Below are 25,005 nucleotides of genomic sequence, written 5' to 3'. Positions count from 1 at the left end.
TTAGCAACCTCCCCTTCCCCCACTTTTTTCTTAATCACATTTTGCATTGGAGAGAGTTGAAGTTAGTTTACCAATGTTCAAACACATATGAGTTGTCTGGAATTTTTATACTTTGTTAACTAAAAATATCTTTATGTATTAAATTCATCACTCAAAAAAATTATTAGGCCAATATGTACAAAAAAATTTTAATATTTCAACCAGGTGCCTAATTTATTTTCTGATACAAAAACTTCTAAAATAGCACCAATTTGCGTCTAGAAATTCAAATTTTTCCGGGGGAGGACCCCCGGACCCCCGCTCTATTAGGTGGGGTTCAGTGTCCCTTATGGTCAGGGTGAAATAGTTGGTAAGCCTATAGGAAATGATGACATAAATTACGTATTTTAAATTACTGGGTTTTATTTATTTTCTTTGGCCTTTTTGGTTATAACAGTCAGGTACTGAAAATATTAATTTAATCTTGTGTATTAAAAGCACTGGTCAAGTAAATTTTACAGTACGGTACTAAGTTGACTAGCCTAGTCGCGGCAGCCATAATTATTTCTCGTGTTTTCTTTTTTCCAACGCAAATTTCTAGAACCACACTTCTTACGTTACGTTTACAATATTATTATTCTTGAGGTTATTTGCGATAAGCAGGCTTACGTCGTTTAAATTTTCCAAATGGAGAAAAGATAATGACGACCCAGATGACCCAGAACCACCCAAAAAATTGTCTAAAGTTTCTTCTGACGAGCAGCATTCTTCCAAGAAAACAGCAACTGCAGTCAGCGGGTTTTGTAATGTAGATAGGTAACTTAATTCACATTCGACTTTTTTTTAATGTCCTATTAAAAAGTTTTACTTATTAAAAATGTTAGGTTATGTCTACCACAAAAATATGTTATGTGGCCTTATGCTGAATGTTCGTCATGTTTATAATATTATATTTTTTGAAATGAAGGTTAGTGTACAATGAAAAAGGAAGATAGTCTTTTTGAAATTTAGATGGAACTTCTTCATGAATTAAAAGTTGGTATATATATAAAGAAATTAAATGCAAAATGATTTTCTCTAAATTGTTTTCTTTCCTTTATTATTTATTCCATAAACTTTACTTATAAAATGTTTTGCAATGTTTTAATAAAGCTAAGCCATATAATGTTTTAATTTTATATATGGCTGGAAAACCTTTTTTTCTCACCATTCAGTTAGACCAAAATGCTGGTCATTGGTTCATTTTAATTCAAAACAATTATTTCTCTATGAGGTTCAGTTCGGCTTTGTTCGAAATTTTTTTGCTATGGTTTGATTTGGTTCGGTTCGAAACCAGAGAACTGAGGTTCGCCCAGCTCTAATTACAATATATGTTATTTTTTACCACATTAAACATTTTTTAAACATTCTGCCAGTTTGTAAATGTGGCAGTTATCATAGTCCTGTTAGACATAAAAATTAAACGCAACGTGCATCAATCCATTTAGAAAGCACATGCTAGCTGACAGTGAGCCAAGCAGGTAAATCTGGCCAAAATAAGTCATCATAACACTGCATTGAGATCAAGTCGGGCTGTTGCAATGATGAGCAACAACTTGCACCTGATGCTGCATGTGTAGTGTGCCTGATTGTACCAGAGCATGTAGTGCCATGTTGTGCATGAACTTTGGTGTGAAATTAGCCTGGTAGTGCAGGACCTATGTATTGTAGTGTGCCTGGTATTACAGTGGCTATGTCGTGAAGTGTGCCTGGTTGTACAGGAGATGTGTTGTGTAGTATGCATAATTGTACAGGATCTATGTTGTGTAGCTTTCCCAGGTGAAAAAGTGCTATGTTAGGTAGTGTGCCTGTTTGTTCAGGAGATATGTAATGAAGTGTGCCTGGTTGTTCAGGAGCTGTATTGTTAGTGTGTCTGGTTGTTTAGGAGCAGTGTTGTGTAGTGTGCCTGGGGTTGTATTAGAGCTATGTTTTGTTCTGTATCTGTGCGTACAGGAGCTGTGGTGTGGATTATTGTACCGGTTGTGCAAGAGCACTGTTGTGTAGTTGTTTGGCTGTACAGGAGCTTTGTCATGTAGTGTGCTCTGTTGTGCAGTAGCTGTGTTCTGTAGTCTGTGGTTGTACAGGATCTGTTTTGTGTAGTTTTGTCTGGTTGTGCAGGAGTTGCTTGTGTACCTCGCAATGTTCATCAGGACCGAGCCTCAGCTGTTCTTTGAGATGCTACGGCTGCGAGTGGGTCTTATAATCCAGGTGAGTCCCACACATATTTTAAGGCTATTCTAGAATCAACTACCAGTACCACATAGTAAGTTTCTATTGTCATATTAGTATTTGCTTCTAATGTAAACTAGTTAAGGTTCTATATTTCTTAGGTCTAGTAACTTTTGTGATACGTAAAACGTTCAGCAGGGCGTCCATGGTTCTCCTATTCACCCGTCAAAGGGTTGATGTCTCATCAGTTTGACGTTTTCTTCTAAAAATTATCATGAACTGAAAGTCTTATTAAAGCCTAATGAGTGTGATTCGCCCATCGTACATCATAGAGCCAAAGATGTGTCTTACTTTCTTTTAATACTGAAAATAAGTCTACTAAACTAGCTCAATAATAAATTCACATACATATTTTATGTTGTTCCTCAATCCTATATACAGTAATACCATGACTTAGGCTACCCTGTCTTACGCGAATCAGGAAGCTTCTCGTAGATTCCTTCATCTTTTGTCGTCACGCGACTCTCGATTCTTCACTCCATCCACACTATTGTTCAACTTATGATTTTTTTTTTTTTTTACATTATTCACTTGGATGAAATTTTGCATGAGAAAATAAAATATTCTATCCATCAGATGACTCTGTTGAAATTTATGAAGCCTTTTACTTCAAAATAACTTTGGTTTGAGTTTTTGCAATTCATAATAACATAATTCGTTGTATTATGTAAGATTTTATTACACTTTTTTTACTAAATTTTTGTTTTATTTAGCTTCCGGTCCCAATTGAATTGAATTTCAAACTTTTGAGGACATAGTTGCTTACCCGAGGCTGTTTGTAGTGGCCGACACCACGTGAGTGGGCATGTGGACCCGGCTGAGACTCCCGGTCAGGGCGTTGTGGCCCGTGTGAGGCAAGATATTAGTCCTCTAATTTACTAAGCTTATTTACTTAAGATCTGGCCTGCTCTAGGCATGCCATACCGATTAACATACACGGATACCACAGGGTTTGGCGACACGTGGCCACACGTCTCTGGTGACTCCGCGCCCTTCTGGTCTGGGGCGAGCAGCTCTCTACGCGCAGGCAGCAGGCAGCTTCCCGCCGGAACAAAACCGTTATTCTCCTCTGTGATCCCGCGCCGGGCTCAGAACAGTAAACATCAGCTAATTTATATAATAATACTTAAATAATAATTGTGGTTATTGGTTTCGGGTGACATCGCACTGCTGCTAAGCGCCCTCTTGCGGTAGTCCGTGGTGCACAATTTGAACACACGCACGTACGTCGGCGGTACAAATGCCGGGAAGGAGGGTAGCCGGACAGTGGAGTCGGACCAGGCTTACGAGGCAAAGCCCCGGCTGACGTCAATTGCCCCCCTCCGAAGTAGCCTGGGACGACGACGCTTACGCTGTCAAAGGTGTGGGCGTAGCTACTCCCTTCACACGCCCGGAGTCTACCATTTGTACGGTACAGCAGCTGGGTGGTCTGGCAGCTGGACGGGGCTGGAGATGGTACCGCGGTGCTGGTGTTGGTGCCTCTGATGCCAAGTCTGCTGGTTCCTCCCACTCTGACTCGTCTCCCGCGGGCTCTTCTACACTCATTCTAAATGTGGAGTCTGCCAATGAATAGTGTAGCTGCCACAGTGGCCCCTCCGGCGACCCGGGCCGCTCCTCTACTTCTTCCGGCTCCCACGTGAGATGTTGAGATTAAATATTATTTCCCACTGGGTCATCTGTGTCCTCGTCGAACCCTCTGAAGGGTGTGTCCCCGCCCGCCGAATCTTCAAACAGTCGTCTCAGCTGCACTTCCGTTATGGAGACGCTTGTTTCCCATCCTACCGCTGCATCCGGGAAGCCTAGGAACCCTGCCCTGTCAGTGTCTATCGGTGTTGATGTAGCCGGTCCGCCTGCCCCCTCTCCCGCCTCAACCTCTCCTGATTCGTGTGCGATCCGGATGTCGTCTCTGTGGTACTTCGCAGCTCGGCCGGAGGGCAGTTTTATGGCGACCGTCGTGGGGCCCGCTCAGATCACGGACACAGGACCCAGCCACTTGGGTGCAAACCCCGCGCAATAGTTGCGTTGGCCGGAGGAGAGTGGGTGGAGCCGGGCATAAACCTACCGTGCTGGGCTCAGATCCGGGGGCGGGCGCGTCGTCTGGGGTGTGCGTTGTGCCTGGTATGTCACCTGGTTGTGCTGCGCCGTGTTGTGTGTCTCGGCCAGCCGTCTCAGTCTGTCTGCAGGGCTTTCCACTCTGGGCTCCGCCTGTCATTGCTGTCGTATGTGGTACTCCCCGGGAAGTGTGAGGTTTCGCCCCTGTACCATAGTGGCTGGCGTCTCGCCTGTCATGGCGTTCACCCGACGCCGAATATAATACAATATGTCCGGGATATGGGTATCCCATTGGGTGTGGTCGTCTGAGAGCCTTAGTCGCAGCTGCACCTTGATCTCCTATTTCCTTCGCTCTGTCAGATTTGTGTGGTGATGGTATACAGGTGTAGTGTGGAGTATGACTCGCCACTTCCTTCCCAGCTTAGTCCATTGGCGTCCGGCAAACTGGGGGCGTTGTCCGAACACAGGGGTACCCCCACCTCGGGAAAAACTCTGCCTCCAAACTACGTGCGATGGTACCGACGCGGGCTTTTCAGAGGGAAAATGCTTCTACCCAAAATGTGTAGCAGTCTGTCACCACTAGTAGGAACCTCTTCCCTCGCGGCAACCGGGGGTACGGTCCCATCAAATCCAGGCCGACGGTGTGGAAAGGTTCCATCGCCGGTCTGGGGATCTAATGAGCGGTTCCGTCCGTGCGGCGCGTCTTGTGTCGCTGGCAATGTCTGCATCTATGTACGCTATCTCGTAAAAACTTATTGACCCCCGGCCAATAGAATAGCTCGCAACGTCGTGCCGCGTCTGATCCGCACCTGGGTGTCCGGCAAGCCGGTTGACGTGTAACATGTCAAACACTTCACGGCATGTGGCGGAGGGCGCAAAAGTCCGCCACGGACCGTCAGTCCCCCTAGGCCGTGCTAAAAGTAGCCCGTCCACCACACGGTATCCCTCGCATGCTTCCTCCCCGCAGTGGCGTACTTGCCCTTGACTGTCGGCGTCCATGAGTTGGGCCGCTGACAGATACAGGTCCAGGTTGTTAAACACGGCACCTGGCGGTAGAGCGGATGTAGTGTCTGGGATGATCGCACAGATGGTGGCGTGTCGCGGCAGTGCAGGTGAGCGTTTTGGTGAAATAATCCCAAATAAGACTTGATCTTTTATGCTTTAAAAATAGTGCTGGCGATTCATCAGAACTACGGCTTGAAATAGCCATTTTACGTGGTAAGTGAATATTTATTTTTTGTTGTCATAACCTCTCAAGGGTGTGTCCATGGTAACTCACGTTAAGGTTTGACAATTAATTTGAAGTATATTGTGTTATTATTCTCATTCTAAGACAAGGAAAATGTTTAAAAATGTAAGAAAACATCCATTTTGTATTTATGCAGAATATCCTCAATTTTCATGTACTTCTGATTAATAATGCACTTAATAATAAACCAAATTGTCTAGTAACTCACGTTACATAAAAGGGACATCACATTCTCAAATTATATCTCCGATGGTAATTTTATGCTAATATAGTCAGTTTAAAAATTATATGCTATTTATCCTGCCAAATATACAGTTACAAATTTCAATCAGTAAAGTTACAGAATCATATATATACCTCAATTGTCAAAATGAAAATGTAAGCTTTAACATGTTGGTAACTCACGTTACGATAACTAACATTACATTTTGTCTACATATCAATTTTGGACTTAACTTTAAAGCACAAATAAAACAAACGAAAAATTAATTAAAGGTGCTTTGTCAATGCATTAGGCCTACTGTATAAATGAGTTGGTATTGTGTTACTACAACTTATGTAATAAAAATTTCTATTATCTATCATATCTGTATGCACAGTCTAATCATTAGAAAGAACTACTTTTCTTTATAGTCCAATCAAATTAGGCAAAAATGAAGGCAAACCCGGACATTAAAAATAACAAACCGGGACTACTGGGAAAATGTCGAGGACACTTTCCGCTGCGTCCATACAAAAATCCCAAAAAATCCGGTTGCGGATTTTCCGCCATTTTTAAAAATACTGTCGCCATTTGAAATTTTCACATATATTTACTAAAAAAAATCGTAGCAACTAAATGGTTTCACTTTTCGGGATTTTTTTTTTCCTACATACTTCCTATAAATTTATCTTTCCATAAATGTTACTATACACATAAATTCTTTTCCTGATGTTTGCGTTTCGTTGTTTAAAGTATTGCCGTTAATCGTCGTTTTTACTTTAAGCTGAAAATCTTAAGAATTTACATCAAAACAGTAGATCACATTCAAAAACGTTTCAAACAAAAGTTGTAGAGCATAGAAAAACCTATCGAAAACAATTTTAAAATATAACATACGCAAATAATTATCCTTTTAGAAAGTGTTTCTCTGCGCGGTGGCGTTAGCTTACAAGGGAATTAAATACACAGCATATTGTATCAGAATTTTTATCCTAAATTTGAAACATCAAAGTGAATTTCTTCACGTAATGTTATCCTAAGTCTCGTCAATAAAGTAGTATAAAATTACTATTGTCGAACTCTGCCCTATCTTTTTTTAATAACCAATAATATTCTCGGAAATACATTTTTATGTTATGATATATAAAACTTGTGAACTGATTTTTTTTTTATAATTTATTTCAAAATCTATAATTTTTATTTATTTCCACTGTACAACAGAAAGTAAAAATTTAATGTCAATATAATTTGTCCAGTTCCACCTGTAAAACATATATTTTACTGGTCAGCATGTTTTCTGTTATTTACATAAATATACCGCAAGTCTTATTAATAAATAGTAAATACTATTTAGCATTAAAACAAAATGTTAATGAATGCCGTTGACATGTTCATTATGTGTAAATGCAAATGGTCACCAAACAAATTTATGAAAGTCACTTTGTACAACATATTGAAATTGTCACAATTGTTTTAAAGGCATTGCATCCTTCAAGACTGACATATTTTGTGGTTTATATAAATGTTTTTGCAGGTGTTTCCTCGGAATTAAATTTCATATAAATGTTAAGGAATTAACAAACAATTATAAGTATACTGAATGGTAAACATGATTCCTTATCATCAGAATCGAAGAACTTGAAATTAAACATATGAAAACAAAGAACATTCAGACACTCAATTTTGTCCTATCAAATTTGAATCAACAGAAAGGAAATTATTAATTTAATGCACTTTGCACATCAATGTCAGCAACTTCTTCTTCTTCACCAAATTCACAGTTGGTGCTTATAAAAGGACTATTGCTACAGCCATATCCAGAACATTGACCACACATACCAGAACATTTAAGTCCACTTCGTTTGCACTCACAGTTTTTTCCACATGAAATTTTGCAGTTGCACATTACAAGTTTCATGATGTTGTCTGGAGCAGGTTTTTGTAGTGTTGGAACTGGAAGGAGCCTATTGTTAAGCATCCAGCCCGATTCTGTGGGCGACAGATCCACGTGTTTCCTCTGCTGCACTTGTAAATAAACACGTAGGGAATGCTGGCATGCTGCTGCCATTGTGGGCGGGAGTTTTGCTAAGTTAAAACTACCACTGACTTGCTGCTTGCCCACAGTCTTAAGGTAAAGGTGATGTCTTGCTGTGTCGAGATCAGATTGTCCCTTAGCGCCATACATTGCTAGAAAAATTTTCTCTCCGGCATCTGCAACTGAATCTTTGGATGATGATGAACTATTAAAGACTTCAATTTGACTTTGAAGCAAATCATTATCAAAAAGCAGTTTGTATGCATTCTTTTTCCCTTTGTTGAAAGGAGCAGAAGTGGTATTGCACCCTGTAAATGCACAAAGGAACAACATGTATTTCTTCATGTTTCCTAAACTGGCTTGCAGCTTCTGAATGCTATATATGCGATCTGGTTTTGTTTTCGTACCAGGTATCAACATATGTGTATCAGCTGTTGCATGCATGATCAACAAGACTAGCAGATCAGTATCTTCTCCAACAAGCACAGATGGACCTGAAAATGCTAACTCTGTGGCTTTGGTAACAATAGTCGTATCTGCATCTCCATCTGCTTCGTAAACATTGCACCCAGCTTTTTGGAGATGTTTTTTCATAAGTTTGATGAATCTATCTTTGTTGGTCTTGTTTGACAGAAAGTCTTGTTGTGAACACTGCACATGAATATTGTCTTCGACACTTACTTTTACTGAATTTCTATTTTTTTGTCTGCGTAAATGCTCAACATCTTTTGTGCTGGGCCCTGCTTGATATCCGTCGAATACGATGTAACAGTGAACATAATGGTCCACAACATATTTAACATACTGCTGACATATCTGCTTGAATGTTGCTGGACGAAGCCAAACAACTTTGTGCAGTAAATGGCCACCATCAATTGTATATACTGCATTATCTGGAAGAGACAACTGATTTGATGACAATTCATCAAGGACATGTACAAGAGATAAATTCGTGCCCTTACGAATAGATACATCATCAAACAGCGATGGTGGATGAACAGCCAGTTCGTATGCTAAGAAGGATGCCAGCTCTTCATCACTTCTTACAAGGCACAGCATTCTTTGGAAAAGTTGGTTTGGGTTGATCACAATTTTTTCATTGTGTACTCTTACAGCTTTACTTGCATTGTCTAAACACTTCACCTTGTCTGTGCGTCGGTAGTGAACTTCAGAAAAACATTTGCCTACAGTGTTCTTAAGATTTGATTGGCCAACTTCCCAAGCTTTGTCAAAGTTTAAATATTTGTCTCCAATCACCCCACTGGAAAGAGAAGTTAGGTCATCTGAGAGTCTTTGAAAGAGATTGTGTTCATGAAGCCAATTTATGAATGACTGAATGTCAGATCTATCTCTATCCAGGTATAAGGCAAAACAGATAGTTCGGGTTAAAAAATTACATGCAGAGTGCCACAAACAAGTTTCATAATAATAGTTGATGGGGATTACGATCAAGGTTAGTACAGAGAGGTTGTCTCGATCCCATAAGAACAATGTAGACAGCCCGACACTCCGCTGTGACGTCATCTGCAGCCCCGCCGTTCCCAGTCATAATACTACACCTGCTGACTGACTGCTTTCTCTTATCAGCTCGGCTCGTTTCACATGTCTGATATGCAGTACTTATAGTATTTCATTTATGCTTTTTTGATTACTGTTAATTATAATCGTTTTGATATGCTTTTCAAATGACAACATGCTGTGACTGAAAACAAGGATGAATTATTAATTTCAACATATTTTTTCAGTAGCAATAAAAATTTTCAAAATATCAATGATGAATCCATGAATTTTTAAAAAAATTAATATTATTAATATGTAACTAGTAAACAAAATGGTTTATTTGTATTTATTTATCAGCAAGATTATAATATTTAAAATAATTGCATATCAATTTCTTAATGTTTAATAAAAGTAGTCATAGCTCATTAAAACGTTTTGGGAATGTTTGCAATATAAATAAACTGAAGTTAGATTTAAAAATAAATTTCTAACATGAATAGAGCAGTTTTTCGTGTAATCGTTTCATCCTCTTTTGCATCATACTCGAGCGTTTTCTTCACTTTTACTTCGTCAAAGAACAACGATGCGTTCGAAGTCTAGCAACGAAGAACGTGCTACATTCAAAAGTTCAAACATGTTTTACTAGGATACCTTTTCTCATGTCAAATGAAGAGGCCCATCGTTGAAGAGTTGAAAGTCCAGGCAATGAGAAGTTAAGTTTCTGTTTTAAAAATAAATAACATCGCTTACTGAAATAACGCAAAATGAAAGCGAGAGCTATTTCCTCATTGGTCCAGTTTACTCTTTATCAACGAAAGTAATAAGTCAATTTGATTTTTTGAAAAGAAAAAAAAAAACTTGAAAGAATATTCCGCATGCGGAACTCTAACGAAGAACTGTTTTTTTTTTTTTTGTTTTAAATATTTACGTTTTCTTTTTTGAGTTTTTTCGTGACTTCCAAATTTAAAAGTGACTTTCTTTCAGCAAGAAACAAATTTTCTTTAAGAATTTGGATTTCCTTCCTAAGCATTTCAACCGAGTCATTGTTAGAACAAGACTTTGAATGCTTTAACTGACTACAAGAACATGTTTCTTCCTCACTTACATTTTCATTTGAATCTACGATTAATTTACATAACTTTTTTTGTTTTCCCTGCATTTAACTCGGTCTTCTCGGCGCACACGACTTTCCAATGTTTCTACAGGTGTTGTAATTCCAAGTTTTAATAAAGGTACAGCATTTGGTTTAAGACGTCTTTTAGCACATGTATTTAACAACTCAGCTTTCAAGTCGGGCTCGTAATCATCATCTGTAAAGTGCTCTGAACATATGTAAGTTGTTTTTGGATTCCACTCACCATCACGTCGGCATTTCTGAACCCACACTTTCAACAGATGATCATCGCGTGGGAATCGATGATTTTTTATATGAATTGTTTCAGGTAAAAATTTTGTTTTTACCAAACTATTTGCACACACAGCCACTGTACACCGCGTACCTGGCATTTTAATGTTTAAATATAATTTTTAACAGCGTTTAGCCTAACAAAACAGATTCACTTTAAATTTGTGTTCTTAACATTTTGCCTGCTAGTTATAATTAACGAAGCACCTGTGCACTTATGATATAAGCAACACTAACATTTTAAAACATACGCACTCTCAATTTAACTCCTCACAACAATAACTCCCCCTGCATTACGCTGTAGTTTGACACGTTATTACGAGCAGATGTACTTGTAAACTAAGTAACTGATAGGAGCGGACGGGCTGGCAAGCCGAGCCGGGGCTGCAAGTGACGCGATGCGCAGAACGATGCGCAAGCGATCGAGGCAACCTCTCTCTACCAACCTTGGATTACGATAAAATTTTATAAATAGAAACGCTTTAATGTTTCAAATTTAGGATAAAAATTCTGATGCAATATGTTGTGTAATTAATTCCCTTGTAAGCTAACGCCACAGCGCAGAGAAACACTTTCTACAAGGCTAATTATGTGCGTATGTTATATGTTAAAATTGTTTTCGATAGGTTTTTCTATGCTCTACAACTTTTGTTTGAAACGTTTTTGAATGCGATCTACCGTTTTGATATAAATTCTTAAGTTTTTCAGCTTAAAGTAAAAACGACGATTAACGGCAATACTTTAAACAACGAAACGCAAACATCAGGTAAAGAAATTATGTGTATAGTAACATTTATGGAAAGATAAATTTATAGGAAGTATGTAGGAAAAAAAAACATCCCGAAAAGTGAAACCGTTTAGTTGCTACGATTTTCTTAGTAAATATATGTGAAAATTCCAAATGGCGACAGTATTTTTCAAAATGGCGGAAAACCCGCAACCGGATTTTTTGGGATTTTTGTATGGACGCAGCGGAAAGTGTCCTCAACATTTTCCCAGTGGTCCTGGTTTGTTATTTTAAATGTCCACCTTTACGCCTAATTTGACTGGACTATTAATGTTAATATTTTTCTTGAATTTGTAATGCATCCACTTTCCTCGCATGACAATTTCTGGACAATGCAAAACTTTGACAATATGATTTTCTTTAACAAAAGTGATGTCTTCTTCATAAATTTTAAAAACTTGCTTGCTGTTGTTGACACTCTTAAGAGACATAATCTTGACATCATACTGCTCATCGGTTTCTCTTTGACATATTACCACATATCGAAACTTAATATGCGAGTTTTTCTCTTCACTGAATTCAACAAGAACAAAACTTCCATTTGTTATTGCAACTTTTGAGATGGAACCCACTGGTTCCACATCATCATCATCAGATGAGTTATCTTCACTGTCATATATAAGGTTATAAACTGGAACGTTCTGTGATTTTTTTTTCAGAGTTTGAAGGAAAACTAGAAATTGACTGTGAAATTTTGTTTGTGAGGGCATAGGTTTTCAAGCATTTCTTTTCCCAAATGATGCAATGTGCTTTCGTAATTCCTGGAACAGTGTCAGCCTCCTCAAATATGCTTTTCACGTCCAGTTGCTTACTGAACAAATCAATTTCGTCAATAGACATGTGCAATACAGTGACATTACTGACTTGCTTCGCTAAGCTGCAAAAATCAGAAGCATTATAAATAACACCTTTTCCACTCGACACTGCCTGTCGAACTTGCCTCTTAACAGATCCTCCAATACCGTCTACCGGTCCCTTACCATGTGATGTTGCAAAATAATTCCACATGATTTTCTTCTTGTGTCTTTTTTCAAGAGGCTTCAAGCTGCCAGCAATAAATTTATTCTTGAATTGAGAACTTGGTCCATCTGACCATACTCTGACTTTGCTTACTTCTGTGGGAATCTCATCAAAAATTCTGGACAACAATGGTATCTTTTGAATGATTTAAATTATCAGAAACAATAACAATAGGGTGCTGCTTTCCTTCATAGCACAGACTACAAGTGAAAAAAGATACTTGTGGCTGGTTCCAATGATAACTTTGTATTTCCTGTTGGGCAATGCAAGTGTAATTTTCCGAGAAGTCTACCTGTACCAGTGCAATTTTCTTGTCGTGGTGTGCAGAGGCAGTCTTAGATCGGTCAATTCAATAACTATTAGTTTGTTCCCTTTTTGAGTATGAATGTTTTAGAAATTCATTACAAATACTGTTGATATATGCTACGAGTGTTTCTGCGCTGTCATCCTCTACAACCTTGCGTAGACCTTCTGGTAGCTCTTTCCAAACATGTCACTTGACATCACATGAGGCACCATTCTTCTCTAACAGGTTTGCCATACACTTATGGAGCTTATTTTTACAGTCTTCACAATTACTTAGCCAGCAATCTTCTCTGTGAGGTTGACAGAGATATTTATCCCAGAAATTTTGAGTGTACTTGGGAAAGCAAGGAAAGGTAGAATGCAAGGCATTTATAGCCAAAATGAAATTTTCATGGTATTTGCATAAACAAACGTTGTGTGGCAACCTACTGGAATATTTTACATGTATAGGTCGCAGTTCGCTAAATTTGCTTTTACCAATTATAGTCTCTCTATTCTCTTCGCAAAACAAAGCATGAGTTTCACGAATTGATGAGAAAAGGTGTCGAGTTTGGAGCTTTTGTTTAGAATCATCACTATGCTTTACTGTTGTTACATCTTTCAGACCAGGAGCTAGTCTACTAATGCCATCACGTTCATAAAACTCAATGACTTTACTAATAGTCTCTGAACTTAAAGCCAATTAATTTGTGTGCTTAGTTTGATTAATATCGTTGATGCCTGGGATGGATTCAAACAATTTTTTTACTACATATGCTTTCTTACGTGGTGATTTTGGTAGTGCCATTAGCACGTTTAATGGCTTTTCCCGATGAACATGCACTCTTATACATGACACATGAAGAAGCTTGACTTCTCTGTCTTTCTTTCTTCTACTCTCTCTCTTGTTTTCCTTCTTTCTTCCAATCTTATAGCCTCTTGTCTTCTTTTTTTGAGCTTTGAAAGCTGTTATTTTTCCTTGTCTCTGACTTTCTTCATTTGTTGTCTCTGCTTCTCTTTGTATTCTTCATACTTCCCCTCTTCTTTTAATTTATGTTGCCGCCTTCTCATCTTTTCTGCTACACTTAATGCCATGTCTCTGTAAAAAATAATTCTGTAACATATAATAATGTTTTCAGAATAAATTTTCAACCTACTTTAAGCCTACCACAAACCTATATACTTTATTAACGAACAAGACCCTATTAACCTTAATTAATGAATCTAAGATGCCCGTCTTGGCTTTGACATATATGCTTCTACTGGTCCTGTAATAAAATGTTGGAAGGAAACTCTATAGCCAGCAAATGGGTCATGATATTAAAACATCATTCTAGGCCTAGGTAAATGGTAACTCACGTTACACAAATGTAAGACTGAAATATTAATTTTGAGGTTATGTAAAAAAATTATTTCAGTCTTGGGGTTACTTGGAACAAATATCTTGCATTAATTCTGAAAGTTCTTTTATGTCATATAAATATTTATCATTTTAAAATTTAAAATGGTTGTTTTTGGTAACTCACGTTACATTGCATGACCTGATATTGATCAAGAATTAAGAATATATACTAAATTCAAATAACTCAAAATGAAATATTTATTTACACTTACATTTTATCCTAGTTATTTTCTTGTTACATCCAGTTATCTTCCGTCTTTCATAAAAGTAAAGATAAATTCAATTACATATCAGGTTAATGTACGTTAGTATCACTTCAACAGTACTGTGTACTCACAATCAGCTGTTAATAATACAAGTAAACATTTTTCCCGCCGAAAATATCAAAGCAGCAAACATACTCCCATATATTAGCTCTCTGAAAGACATTAAATTGTATGCATAAAAATATTTTTGAAAAAATGTTTTATGTCCACTTTCTCGTGGACAGACCCACAACTGAAAGCAATGTAGCAACTACAACTGTGGTCACACTGGAGATTGCCGATGTTCATTTGTTCACTAAAATCTATTTACGTCACCATTAATGAATATATCATTCATATTCATAGCGTAGTTTATCGTTTGCAGAAAGAACTAAGGCCGTATCACAACTCGCACAGAGCACTTCCTCTTATGATTGGTGTTCATTTTTTGAAGCTTGGCAATGCATACAAAGCTTCGCATCTCACTTTAAATAAAATGAATACAAATTTCCTGGCAAAGCCAAATTGAATATCAAAACAAGTTTCGATTCAATTCGCTAAGTCAAAGCTTTGCACAGGCCTGCTAAGCAAAGCGACTTAACCTCAAAAAGTAATATTTTATTTAACTTCTATTATTCTGGGCACCCCGTTATTTGCTAGTGTGTTTAGGTGTAGGTGTGTAACAGTCGGGTCAAGGAAAGCAAGTTGGAGATCTAGACTGTTACAAGAAGCTACTTGCATTTACATAAAACTTAACAACAGAATCTGCCTGAAACGCACCAATACATTAAGCTTGGGGAAATAAAGAGTACACAATATTTAAATTAAAACCTTATGTACAAACACATTAATAAAATAAAAGAGTTGCACGTGTGCATGTCAGGGGAAACATCTGTAATCAGTGTTTGCATCTAGTGCAACGTAACTATGTCGACCAAATGCAAAACACTGCTTAACAAGTACTGAATACTTAATTTAAAGAACCAGTAAGTCATAAGTTTTGATCTACAATAATGAACATGGTCTGTAATCCCTACCAAGGAAGATAGAGGAAAAGTATGGCAGGCAACTTACGCTGGGGTGAATCACTGGACTGATATTGCTTTATCGTCATCAACGAGAAAACATTAAATTCTTGGTACCAGAAACAACAAATAAACTCAATTAAATTTTAAAGGGTTTGTACCAGACAGCAGTTTTTACAAGAGCAAACATAACTTCCTTGATGTTGCCAACAGAATGACCAACACACACAAACTAGGTAAATACTTCATTATTGCATCGTGATCATTTAGAGATACACACAGTATCAAACCCTAACTAGTGAACACGATCAAAATACTGCATTTAATTAGACGGAAAGGGGCTATCAAGTAGTCTGTAAAAGTATTCTTATATTTAAAATAGTAACACTTAAAAACATTGAATTTTCATCTTTTTTATTATCTCAGCTATATAACTCTACTCTGCATTTGAAACGCACGGAATGTATTCAAAGTCATCTCAAATGTAACTTTTAGTTTATGTTGATAAAGGATCATTGGCACTGTGGTTGGTAAGTGAAGACCAGAGTGAGGCAGTTTTTGCAGTGTTGCAGTGTGACAGTGAGGCAGTGTGACAGTGAGGCAGTGTCAGTGAGGCAGTGTGACAGTGTGGAAGTGAGGCAGTGTGACAGGGAGGCAGTGTGACAGTGAGGCAGTGTGACAGTGAGGCAGTGTGACAGGGAGGCAGTGTGACAGTGAGGCAGTGAAGCTGTGTGGCAGTGAAGCAGTGAGGCAGTGTGACAGTGATGCAGTGTGGCAGTGTGACAGTGGAAGTGAGGCAGTGTGACAGTGAGGCAGTGTGGCAGTGAGGCTGTGTGACAGTAAGGCTGTGTGACAGTGAGGCAGTGTCAGTGAGGCAGTGTGACAGTGTGGAAGTGAGGCAGTGTGACAGGGAGGCAGTGTGACAGTGAGGCAGTGTGACAGGGAGGCAGTGTGACAGTGAGGCAGTGAGGCTGTGTGGCAGTGAAGCAGTGAGGCAGTGTGACAGTGATGCAGTGTGGCAGTGTGACAGTGGAAGTAAGGCAGTGTGACAGTGAGGCAGTGTGGCAGTGAGGCTGTGTGACAGTGAGGCAGTGTGACAGTGAGGCAGTGTGACAGGGAGGCAGTGTGACAGTGAGGCAGTGAGGCTGTGTGGCAGTGAGGCAGTGTGACAGTGATGCAGTGTGGCAGTGTGACAGTGGAAGTGAGGCAGTGTGACAGTGAGGCAGTGTGACAGTGAGGCTGTGTGACAGTGAGGCTGTGTGGCAGTGAGGCAATGTGGTAGTGAAGCAGTGAGGCAATGTGGTAGTGAAGCAGTGAGGCAATGTGGTAGTGAAGCAGTGAGGCAATGTGGTAGTGAAGCAATGAGGTGTTGTGTCAATGAGGCTGTGTGGCAGTGAGGCAGTGAGGCATTGTGGCAGTGAGGCATTGTGGCAGTGAGGCAGTGAGGCATTGTGGCAGTGAAGCAGTGTGGTTGTGAGGCTGTGTGGCAGTGAGGCAATGTGGCAGTGAGGCAATGTGGTAGTGAAGCAGTGAGGCAATGTGGTAGTGAAGCAGTGAGGCTGTGTGGCAGTGAGGCAGTGAGGCTGTGTGACAGTGATGCAGTGTGGCAGTGTGACAGTGGAAGTGAGGCAGTGTGGCAGGGAGGCAGTGCTACAGTGAGGCAGTGTGACAGTGAGGCAGTGTGACAGGGAGGCAGTGTGACAGTGTGACAGTGAGGCAGTGTGACAGTGAGGCTGTGTGGCAGTGAAGCAGTGAGGCAGTCTGACAGTGATGCAGTGTGGCAGTGTGACAGTGGAAGTGAGGCAGTGTGACAGTGAGGCAGTGAGGCTGTGTGGCAGTGAAGCAGTGAGGCTGTGTGACAGTGATGCAGTGTGGCAGTGTGACAGTGGAAGTGAGGCAGTGTGACAGTGAGGCAGTGTGACAGGGAGGCAGTGTGACAGTGAGGCAGTGAGGCTGTGTGGCAGTGAAGCAGTGAGGCAGTGTGACAGTGATGCAGTGTGACAGTGATGCAGTGTGGCAGTGTGACAGTGGAAGTGAGGCAGTGTGACAGTGAGGCAGTGTGGCAGTGAGGCTGTGTGACAGTGAGGCTGTGTGACAGTGAGGCAGTGTCAGTGAGGCAGTGTGACAGTGTGGAAGTGAGGCAATGTGGCAGTGAGGCAATGTGGTAGTGAAGCAGTGAGGCAATGTGGTAGTGAAGCAGTGAGGCTGTGTGGCAGTGAGGCAGTGAGGCTGTGTGACAGTGATGCAGTGTGGCAGTGTGACAGTGGAAGTGAGGCAGTGTGTCAGTGAGGCAGTGTGGTAGGGAGGCAGTGCTACAGTGAGGCAGTGTGACAGTGAGGCAGTGTGACAGGGAGGCAGTGTGACAGTGTGACAGTGAGGCAGTGTGACAGTGAGGCAGTGAGGCTGTGTGGCAGTGAAGCAGTGAGGCAGTCTGACAGTGATGCAGTGTGGCAGTGTGACAGTGGAAGTGAGGCAGTGTGACAGTGAGGCAGTGAGGCTGTGTGGCAGTGTGGCAGTGAAGCAGTGAGGCAGTGTGACAGTGATGCAGTGTGGCAGTGTGACAGTGGAAGTGAGGCAGTGTGACAGTGAGGCAGTGTGACAGGGAGGCAGTGTGACAGTGAGGCAGTGAGGCTGTTTGGCAGTGAAGCAGTGAGGCAGTGTGACAGTGATGCAGTGTGGCAGTGTGACAGTGGAAGTGAGGCAGTGTGACAGTGAGGCAGTGTGGCAGTGAGGCTGTGTGACAGTGAGGCTGTGTGACAGTGAGGCAGTGTCAGTGAGGCAGTGTGACAGTGTGGAAGTGAGGCAGTGTGACAGGGAGGCAGTGTGACAGTGAGGCAGTGTGACAGTGAGGCAGTGTGACAGGGAGGCAGTGTGACAGTGTGACAGTGTGACAGTGAGGCAGTGAGGCTGTGTGGCAGTGAAGCAGTGAGGCAGTGTGACAGTGATGCAGTGTGGCAGTGTGACAGTGGAAGTGAGGCAGTGTGACAGTGAGGCAGTGTGGCAGTGAGGCTGTGTGACAGTGAGGCAGTGTGACAGTGAGGCTGTGTGGCAGTGAAGCAGTGAGGCAGTGTGACAGTGATGAAGTGTGGCAGTGTGACAGTGGAAGTGAGGCAGTGTGACAGTGAGGCAGTGTGGCAGTGAGGCTGTGTGACAGTGAGGCTGTGTGACAGTGAGGCTGTGTGACAGTGAGGCTGTGTGGCAGTGAGGCAATGTGGTAGTGAAGCAGTGAGGCAATGTGGTAGTGAAGCAGTGAGGCTGTGTGACAGTGAGGCAGTGTGACAGTGAGGCAGTGAGGTTGTGTGGCAGTGAAGCAGTGAGGCAGTGTGACAGTGATGCAGTGTGGCAGTGTGACAGTGGAAGTGAGGCAGTGTAACAGTGAGGCAGTGTGGCAGTGAGGCTGTGTGACAGTGAGGCTGTGTGACAGTGAGGCAGTGTGACAGTGAGGCAGTGTGACAGGGAGGCAGTGTGACAGTGTGACAGTGAGGCAGTGTGACAGTGAGGCAGTGAGGCTGTGTGGCAGTGAAGCAGTGAGGCAGTCTGACAGTGATGCAGTGTGGCAGTGTGACAGTGGAAGTGAGGCAGTGTGACAGTGAGGCAGTGAGGCTGTGTGGCAGTGTGGCAGTGAAGCAGTGAGGCAGTGTGACAGTGATGCAGTGTGGCAGTGTGACAGTGGAAGTGAGGCAGTGTGACAGTGAGGCAGTGTGACAGGGAGGCAGTGTGACAGTGAGGCAGTGAGGCTGTTTGGCAGTGAAGCAGTGAGGCAGTGTGACAGTGATGCAGTGTGGCAGTGTGACAGTGGAAGTGAGGCAGTGTGACAGTGAGGCAGTGTGGCAGTGAGGCTGTGTGACAGTGAGGCTGTGTGACAGTGAGGCAGTGTCAGTGAGGCAGTGTGACAGTGTGGAAGTGAGGCAGTGTGACAGGGAGGCAGTGTGACAGTGAGGCAGTGTGACAGTGAGGCAGTGTGACAGGGAGGCAGTGTGACAGTGTGACAGTGTGACAGTGAGGCAGTGAGGCTGTGTGGCAGTGAAGCAGTGAGGCAGTGTGACAGTGATGCAGTGTGGCAGTGTGACAGTGGAAGTGAGGCAGTGTGACAGTGAGGCAGTGTGGCAGTGAGGCTGTGTGACAGTGAGGCAGTGTGACAGTGAGGCTGTGTGGCAGTGAAGCAGTGAGGCAGTGTGACAGTGATGAAGTGTGGCAGTGTGACAGTGGAAGTGAGGCAGTGTGACAGTGAGGCAGTGTGGCAGTGAGGCTGTGTGACAGTGAGGCTGTGTGACAGTGAGGCTGTGTGACAGTGAGGCTGTGTGGCAGTGAGGCAATGTGGTAGTGAAGCAGTGAGGCAATGTGGTAGTGAAGCAGTGAGGCTGTGTGACAGTGAGGCAGTGTGACAGTGAGGCAGTGAGGTTGTGTGGCAGTGAAGCAGTGAGGCAGTGTGACAGTGATGCAGTGTGGCAGTGTGACAGTGGAAGTGAGGCAGTGTAACAGTGAGGCAGTGTGGCAGTGAGGCTGTGTGACAGTGAGGCTGTGTGACAGTGAGGCAGTGTGACAGTGAGGCAGTGTGACAGGGAGGCAGTGTGACAGTGTGGCAGTGAGGCAATGCGGTAGTGAAGCAGTGAGGCAATGTGGTAGTGAAGCAGTGAGGCTGTGTGGCAGTGAGGCAGTGTGGCAGTGAGGCAGTGTGGTAGTGAGGCAGTGTGTCAGTGAGGCAGTGTGGCAGTGTGGCAGTGAGGCAGTGGCGTAGTGAGGCGGTGCCGGTGCACAGGTGATGGCGACGGAGCTCTCTCGGACGCTCATCTGCTCCGGAGAGGAGGCCTCCGACCACCTGCTCAACCTCTCTCCCTTCGAGATGAAGAACCTGCTCTACCACATCCTCAGTGGCAAAGAGTTCTCTCTCAGCAGCGGTGAGTGCACATGATGCCCTCTCTGGTTGATTAAGAAATTACTTTTGATGGTGGGGAGGGATTTTGAAGGGGGGAAAAAACCGAAAAAAGTTAAAATTTAGAACATGTCGTCGTTAGACTGACGTAGTGTCGTAAGCGCTGTAAGGACAATTTTTCAGGAGAGCACTTTAAAGAAAATTGGCACCAAACTCACTGAACTGGAGCAATATTTTATAGAGCTGTGCGCAAAGTAATGACTCATTAAAAAAGTATAATTGGTGCTCCTTCCTTAAATATGATTAAAAGTTTTATAGCTGCCGCTATTTTTTTGTAAATTGGCCTAAATGGAGATACGCCAGTTCGACGGTCCTGAAGGTTAAGGTGTTGTATCTATTTTGGCAGTTACGTCAATATGAATTTTCTTTGAATTAACGATTTATATGCAGAAGAATACGAATCAATATAGTTTAGCAATGTGTACACTATATGTGAAATGTAATATTAACACATAACTGTAGCACTATTTTTTGTCACCACTTTTGCAGCACCGAACTGATTTTTTTTTCAATATTGGGTGCTGTCCAAGGTGTTATAATCCTTTGTAGAACTGCTGACAAACAGGATTACGAATCACTGGGTTGGGGCCAACACAAAGTGTGACCAAGTCCTTATATTTTTCGTAGGCCAAAGGTGGAGGACTAGAATTGAGTTTGGAAACACCATGTTTCATGCAGTCCAAAGCTTGACGTTTGAGAGACAGCTTCTCGTAGGTAGCATCAGTGTGACTATTTTTGATGTATTTGCAGTTCACATCCTCTTTTGTCACAAACACTTCACGGATTTCTTTCCATTTGACTGGTTGTCCAGAGTCAAAGAACTTTATAGTCTTGATTCTAATGGCTTCAGAGAATTTTTTATAATCTAAGAACTCGTTAGATTGCATTTCTCGAACTTCATATGGAGAAGCTCGGCGTGCAAGAGTTATTATTGGTAATAGCTGGCAATGCATGAAAACATCACCGGAGTGAGACAGAGCAGTTGAAATTGCACTGTGCGCAGAATCTCCTTCGCAATTAATTATAAGTAATTATACTGACACAAACCACTCACAAATTGAAAAGTGTCACATACAATAAACTCTTAATTAAACATTAACTACTCGGGAAATAATTTAGCATAGTGATGTATTCACCAATATAAGACAAATTTGGACTGACAATGTGGTGTAATTACCATTCCTGGCATTTACGCCACTTGGTGTGTCCAATAATAGTGACAAATGAGGACTGACAAAGAGGCGTAAATACAGTTGCTGGCGCTTACGCCCTTTGGTGTGTCCAAGAATCGTGGAAATATGGCGCTTACACTAAAAACCAGAATTCCCCCCACAGTAATAGAAAGGAGATGGAGATACGCCACTTCGTCAGGTCATAGATCAACACATAGCAGACACCCAGGCTTAATATCTCAATTTTTGTACATTTGGCGCTTACGCCACTTCGTCAGTCTAACGACGATGTGTACTCAGAAAGAACTTACTATTGGCACTAAACCTTGACGTTTGTGCCGATTTTATTAGAAATAGGTAACGTGGGTTCTCACGTAGTGACATACTGTTTTCACTTTTTCATAGCTTTGGGAGGCGGTATATCACCCTATTAATAGATGATTTTCTAAAATCTTTTAAAAAATAATTTTCAAAATTATTAGTTTTCCACTGAAAATAAATTATCAAATTCTCAACATGGGTTCAGATTAAGTGTGATCACTGCTACCAATTTAATAACTTTCCTTAATCCTATATATAATGAAGTTACGAACAGGTGTCAGGTTAATGCCAGATGTTTTGATCTAGCAAAGCTTTCGACACTGTTAACCACGCAATCTTACTTGGTAAATTATATAATTTTGGTTTAAGTGATAATTACATAATTAAAATTGGCCTAGTTTCAGCTTTGTGTACACTAAATGATATTGTTTTAGATTTTTTTTAAATTTTACTAAACATTATAAAAATGAAAACAAAAAAAATTAGATATGGTAAGTAAGGGGCTAACTAACACATCATATATTCAAGTTGTTGTATCTTATGCCCTAGTCATGCGTTATGGCTATTATACTAACGGTGATGACTGGGTATTAAACCAGCCCTCAAGTCTGCCCAACACATCATATTGTTTTAAAACTGCAGGGTTTCGGGGATAGCCGCTTTGCCGTTTCGCCTTGGGGGAACCGTCCTCCTCCCCCCCCCCCCCCTCCACTTTGTCTTAGAATATTTCTGCTGCTGTAGCCATCGCCAATACATGCTGTAAATTCAGTTCTTCTAGTAGCTAGAGTGACCGTTACGGCCAGGACAGATGACTGTCTTAAACTGCACCTGCAGGCAATAACATCGGACCAGAAGCTAGAAGCATTTGTCTGTAGTTTCTGTGTCTTATTTTATTGGTGTTTACTGTCATCTCAATTCGCTACATGATGTGCTTATTTATGTTGTTTTTTTTTGTTAAACATGGTTCTACTGTAACCTGTCCAGACCCGATTACATGCCAACAAAGATGTTATAGTTAGAAACAACTCCAAAACTACATTGTAAGGAAAACATTTTTAACTTTTTTAAGTTTTCCGATAATTCATGCATACATGCCTTGACGGCCCAGTGAGATGGATGAAGTCTGTTTGTTAGCTCTCGGGTGTCAGATCCCGCAGGCTCCCCCTTGGAGTTCTACGGGTTGGGTCGGACACATTAGCCTTATGTTAGGACTACTGTAGTAAACATTTTCAGTTTCAACCTTAATCCAAACACTTTATTACACCATTTTTTTTACCATCTGCTTTTTTTTTTTTTTTTCATGGATTATTGTTTTCAGAGCATTAACTCACATGGTATTTCATATTTTGATTCAATTTATGGTTCTGTAAGCTAAAATTTTATTCCTTGGAAATGTGGGTGAATTTTTCGGTTGCCAAGAGCCGACCAGCAATATGGATGAGTGTATGGTAGCAATACCCAAGGAGGCCTGTAAAGACTTTCCATCGGCTAAGAGTCGGTTGAAGACAAGGTATGACCGGGAGGTTAACTCCGCAGGGTTTCAGAAAGGGGATTTGGTGTGGGTGTACAACCCACAAAGCGGAATAGAAAGGCTCACATGCGTAGTGGGGGGGGGGGGGGGGGGGGGGTTGCTGGGGATGTTACCCCTCCCATTGTTCCTCTTGTGGAGCGGGCACCAACGCAGGCCTCTCCCAGCGCCGCTCTGCTCTCCTGCAGGTCCCCAGAGCCCTGTAGCGGGACTAGGGCGTGACAGTGTTCTCGGTGGTGCGACACATCGAGCGGGTACGAGACCTCGACAGAGCGAGGCTGCCTGTGAGGGAGTGAGTGATAGTGGGGAATGAGCAATGGGCTTCGGTGCGGAGGTCAGAGCCACGACGCAGCGAACGAGTGTGTTCACTTTGAGGCGAGCAGTAGATAGAAGAGTGACTGTCGAGCCGAACTCAGTGGGGAGACTTGTAAAAGTGTCATAGATTTGGGGACAGGCATTTCAATTGTTGTAATTAAACTAATAGTGTTAATATTAGCCAAAAAATTAAACAGCGAGTAATTAACTAGGTTAATTATTCTGGACCGGTTTTCCCACTTAATAAAATATATTTATATACTGAAATTGGGTTCAGTACTTAAAATTTTGTGAATAATTTATAAAAATGTATAATTTTATTTTATTTATCCTATAATAGTAACACTCTATGGCAGTTTGCCTACTACAGCTTGTGATGAGTTGCGTCTCTTTGAGGTGTGCACATCGGTGTGGTTCTGTGGTTGACTGCATTGACCATTTGTCTGTTGCAGTGAGTGGTGGTAACTTCTCTGTGATCAGCCGCGACCACAGCCGTGTCAGCAGGGTAAGTTTCCGTGCAGGGATAAGTCGTGTTTCGTGTTGCTCCATGCCTAGAGGGTGCAGAGTCACGCACATGCTAGGCATGGAGGCAGGTGCTGCTAGGCCTAGTAAAATACTTATCACAGGTTGTTCAACTACACACTCTGTTTGCAATAGTGCTGCTGGTGATATCCAAGCTATGTTAAGTGTTCGTAGCTTTGAAAGGGAAGAGGATAGTGTCGTCATAGAATGTTGTGTGTGCAAATTGAAAGTGATTGTCATTTATGGCCACATTGTGGCATAACAGACCCCCTGCCTTCCCTGATATTTTAATATTTTTTAAGGGATGAAATGTATCAGCTGATTATATAGTTAATTATTTTTAATAGAATTCAATTATTTATAGACATTTTATAAGGTTTGTACACACACTTGGGTATGTTATTCTATAGTCATTTAGGTTTTTTTTTTACATATTGTGATTGTAGTAATTTTCTGTTAAATTTATACGAATAATTTGTTAATATTATAATTTCATCGTTTGGAGTCAGTTGTTTCTAGAACAAGGGCCAGTGTGTTCAGTGAAAGAAAGAAAGATGTGTGACAGTGTAGCACTGACGCGATAAACAGACTAGTATTATGAGCACCATGAACTAACACGTACTTTAACTTTGTTAGGTGCATCATTCACAAAAGAGTCCAAGGAAAATGTGTCAGAAACAAAGTACAAGTATCATTGTACAGCAGTAGACATTCAGACTTAGAAAAATTACTGGCCATTAAAGGAAATAAACACAAGACT

At 41.4% G+C, this 25,005-nt stretch overlaps 1 protein-coding gene across 1 annotated transcript in view; it reads left to right on the top strand.

Moving 5' to 3' along the window:
- Window positions 1–25,005, top strand: part of LOC134535751 (probable phosphorylase b kinase regulatory subunit alpha) — a 582,726-nt gene that overhangs the window by 384,310 nt on the left and 173,411 nt on the right. The window contains exons 18-20 of the mRNA XM_063374982.1: window positions 2,137–2,226; window positions 20,214–20,352; window positions 24,176–24,228. Coding sequence (XP_063231052.1) covers window positions 2,137–2,226; window positions 20,214–20,352; window positions 24,176–24,228 — 282 coding nt within the window. The remainder of the gene's footprint in view (window positions 1–2,136; window positions 2,227–20,213; window positions 20,353–24,175; window positions 24,229–25,005) is intronic.

The sequence above is a fragment of the Bacillus rossius genome, chromosome 10 (genome assembly GCF_032445375.1).
Source record: "Bacillus rossius redtenbacheri isolate Brsri chromosome 10, Brsri_v3, whole genome shotgun sequence".
In the NCBI taxonomy this organism is placed as follows: domain Eukaryota; kingdom Metazoa; phylum Arthropoda; class Insecta; order Phasmatodea; family Bacillidae; genus Bacillus; species Bacillus rossius.
The sequence above is the reverse complement of the archived record's forward strand: the minus strand, read 5'-3'. Positions and strand labels throughout refer to the sequence as shown.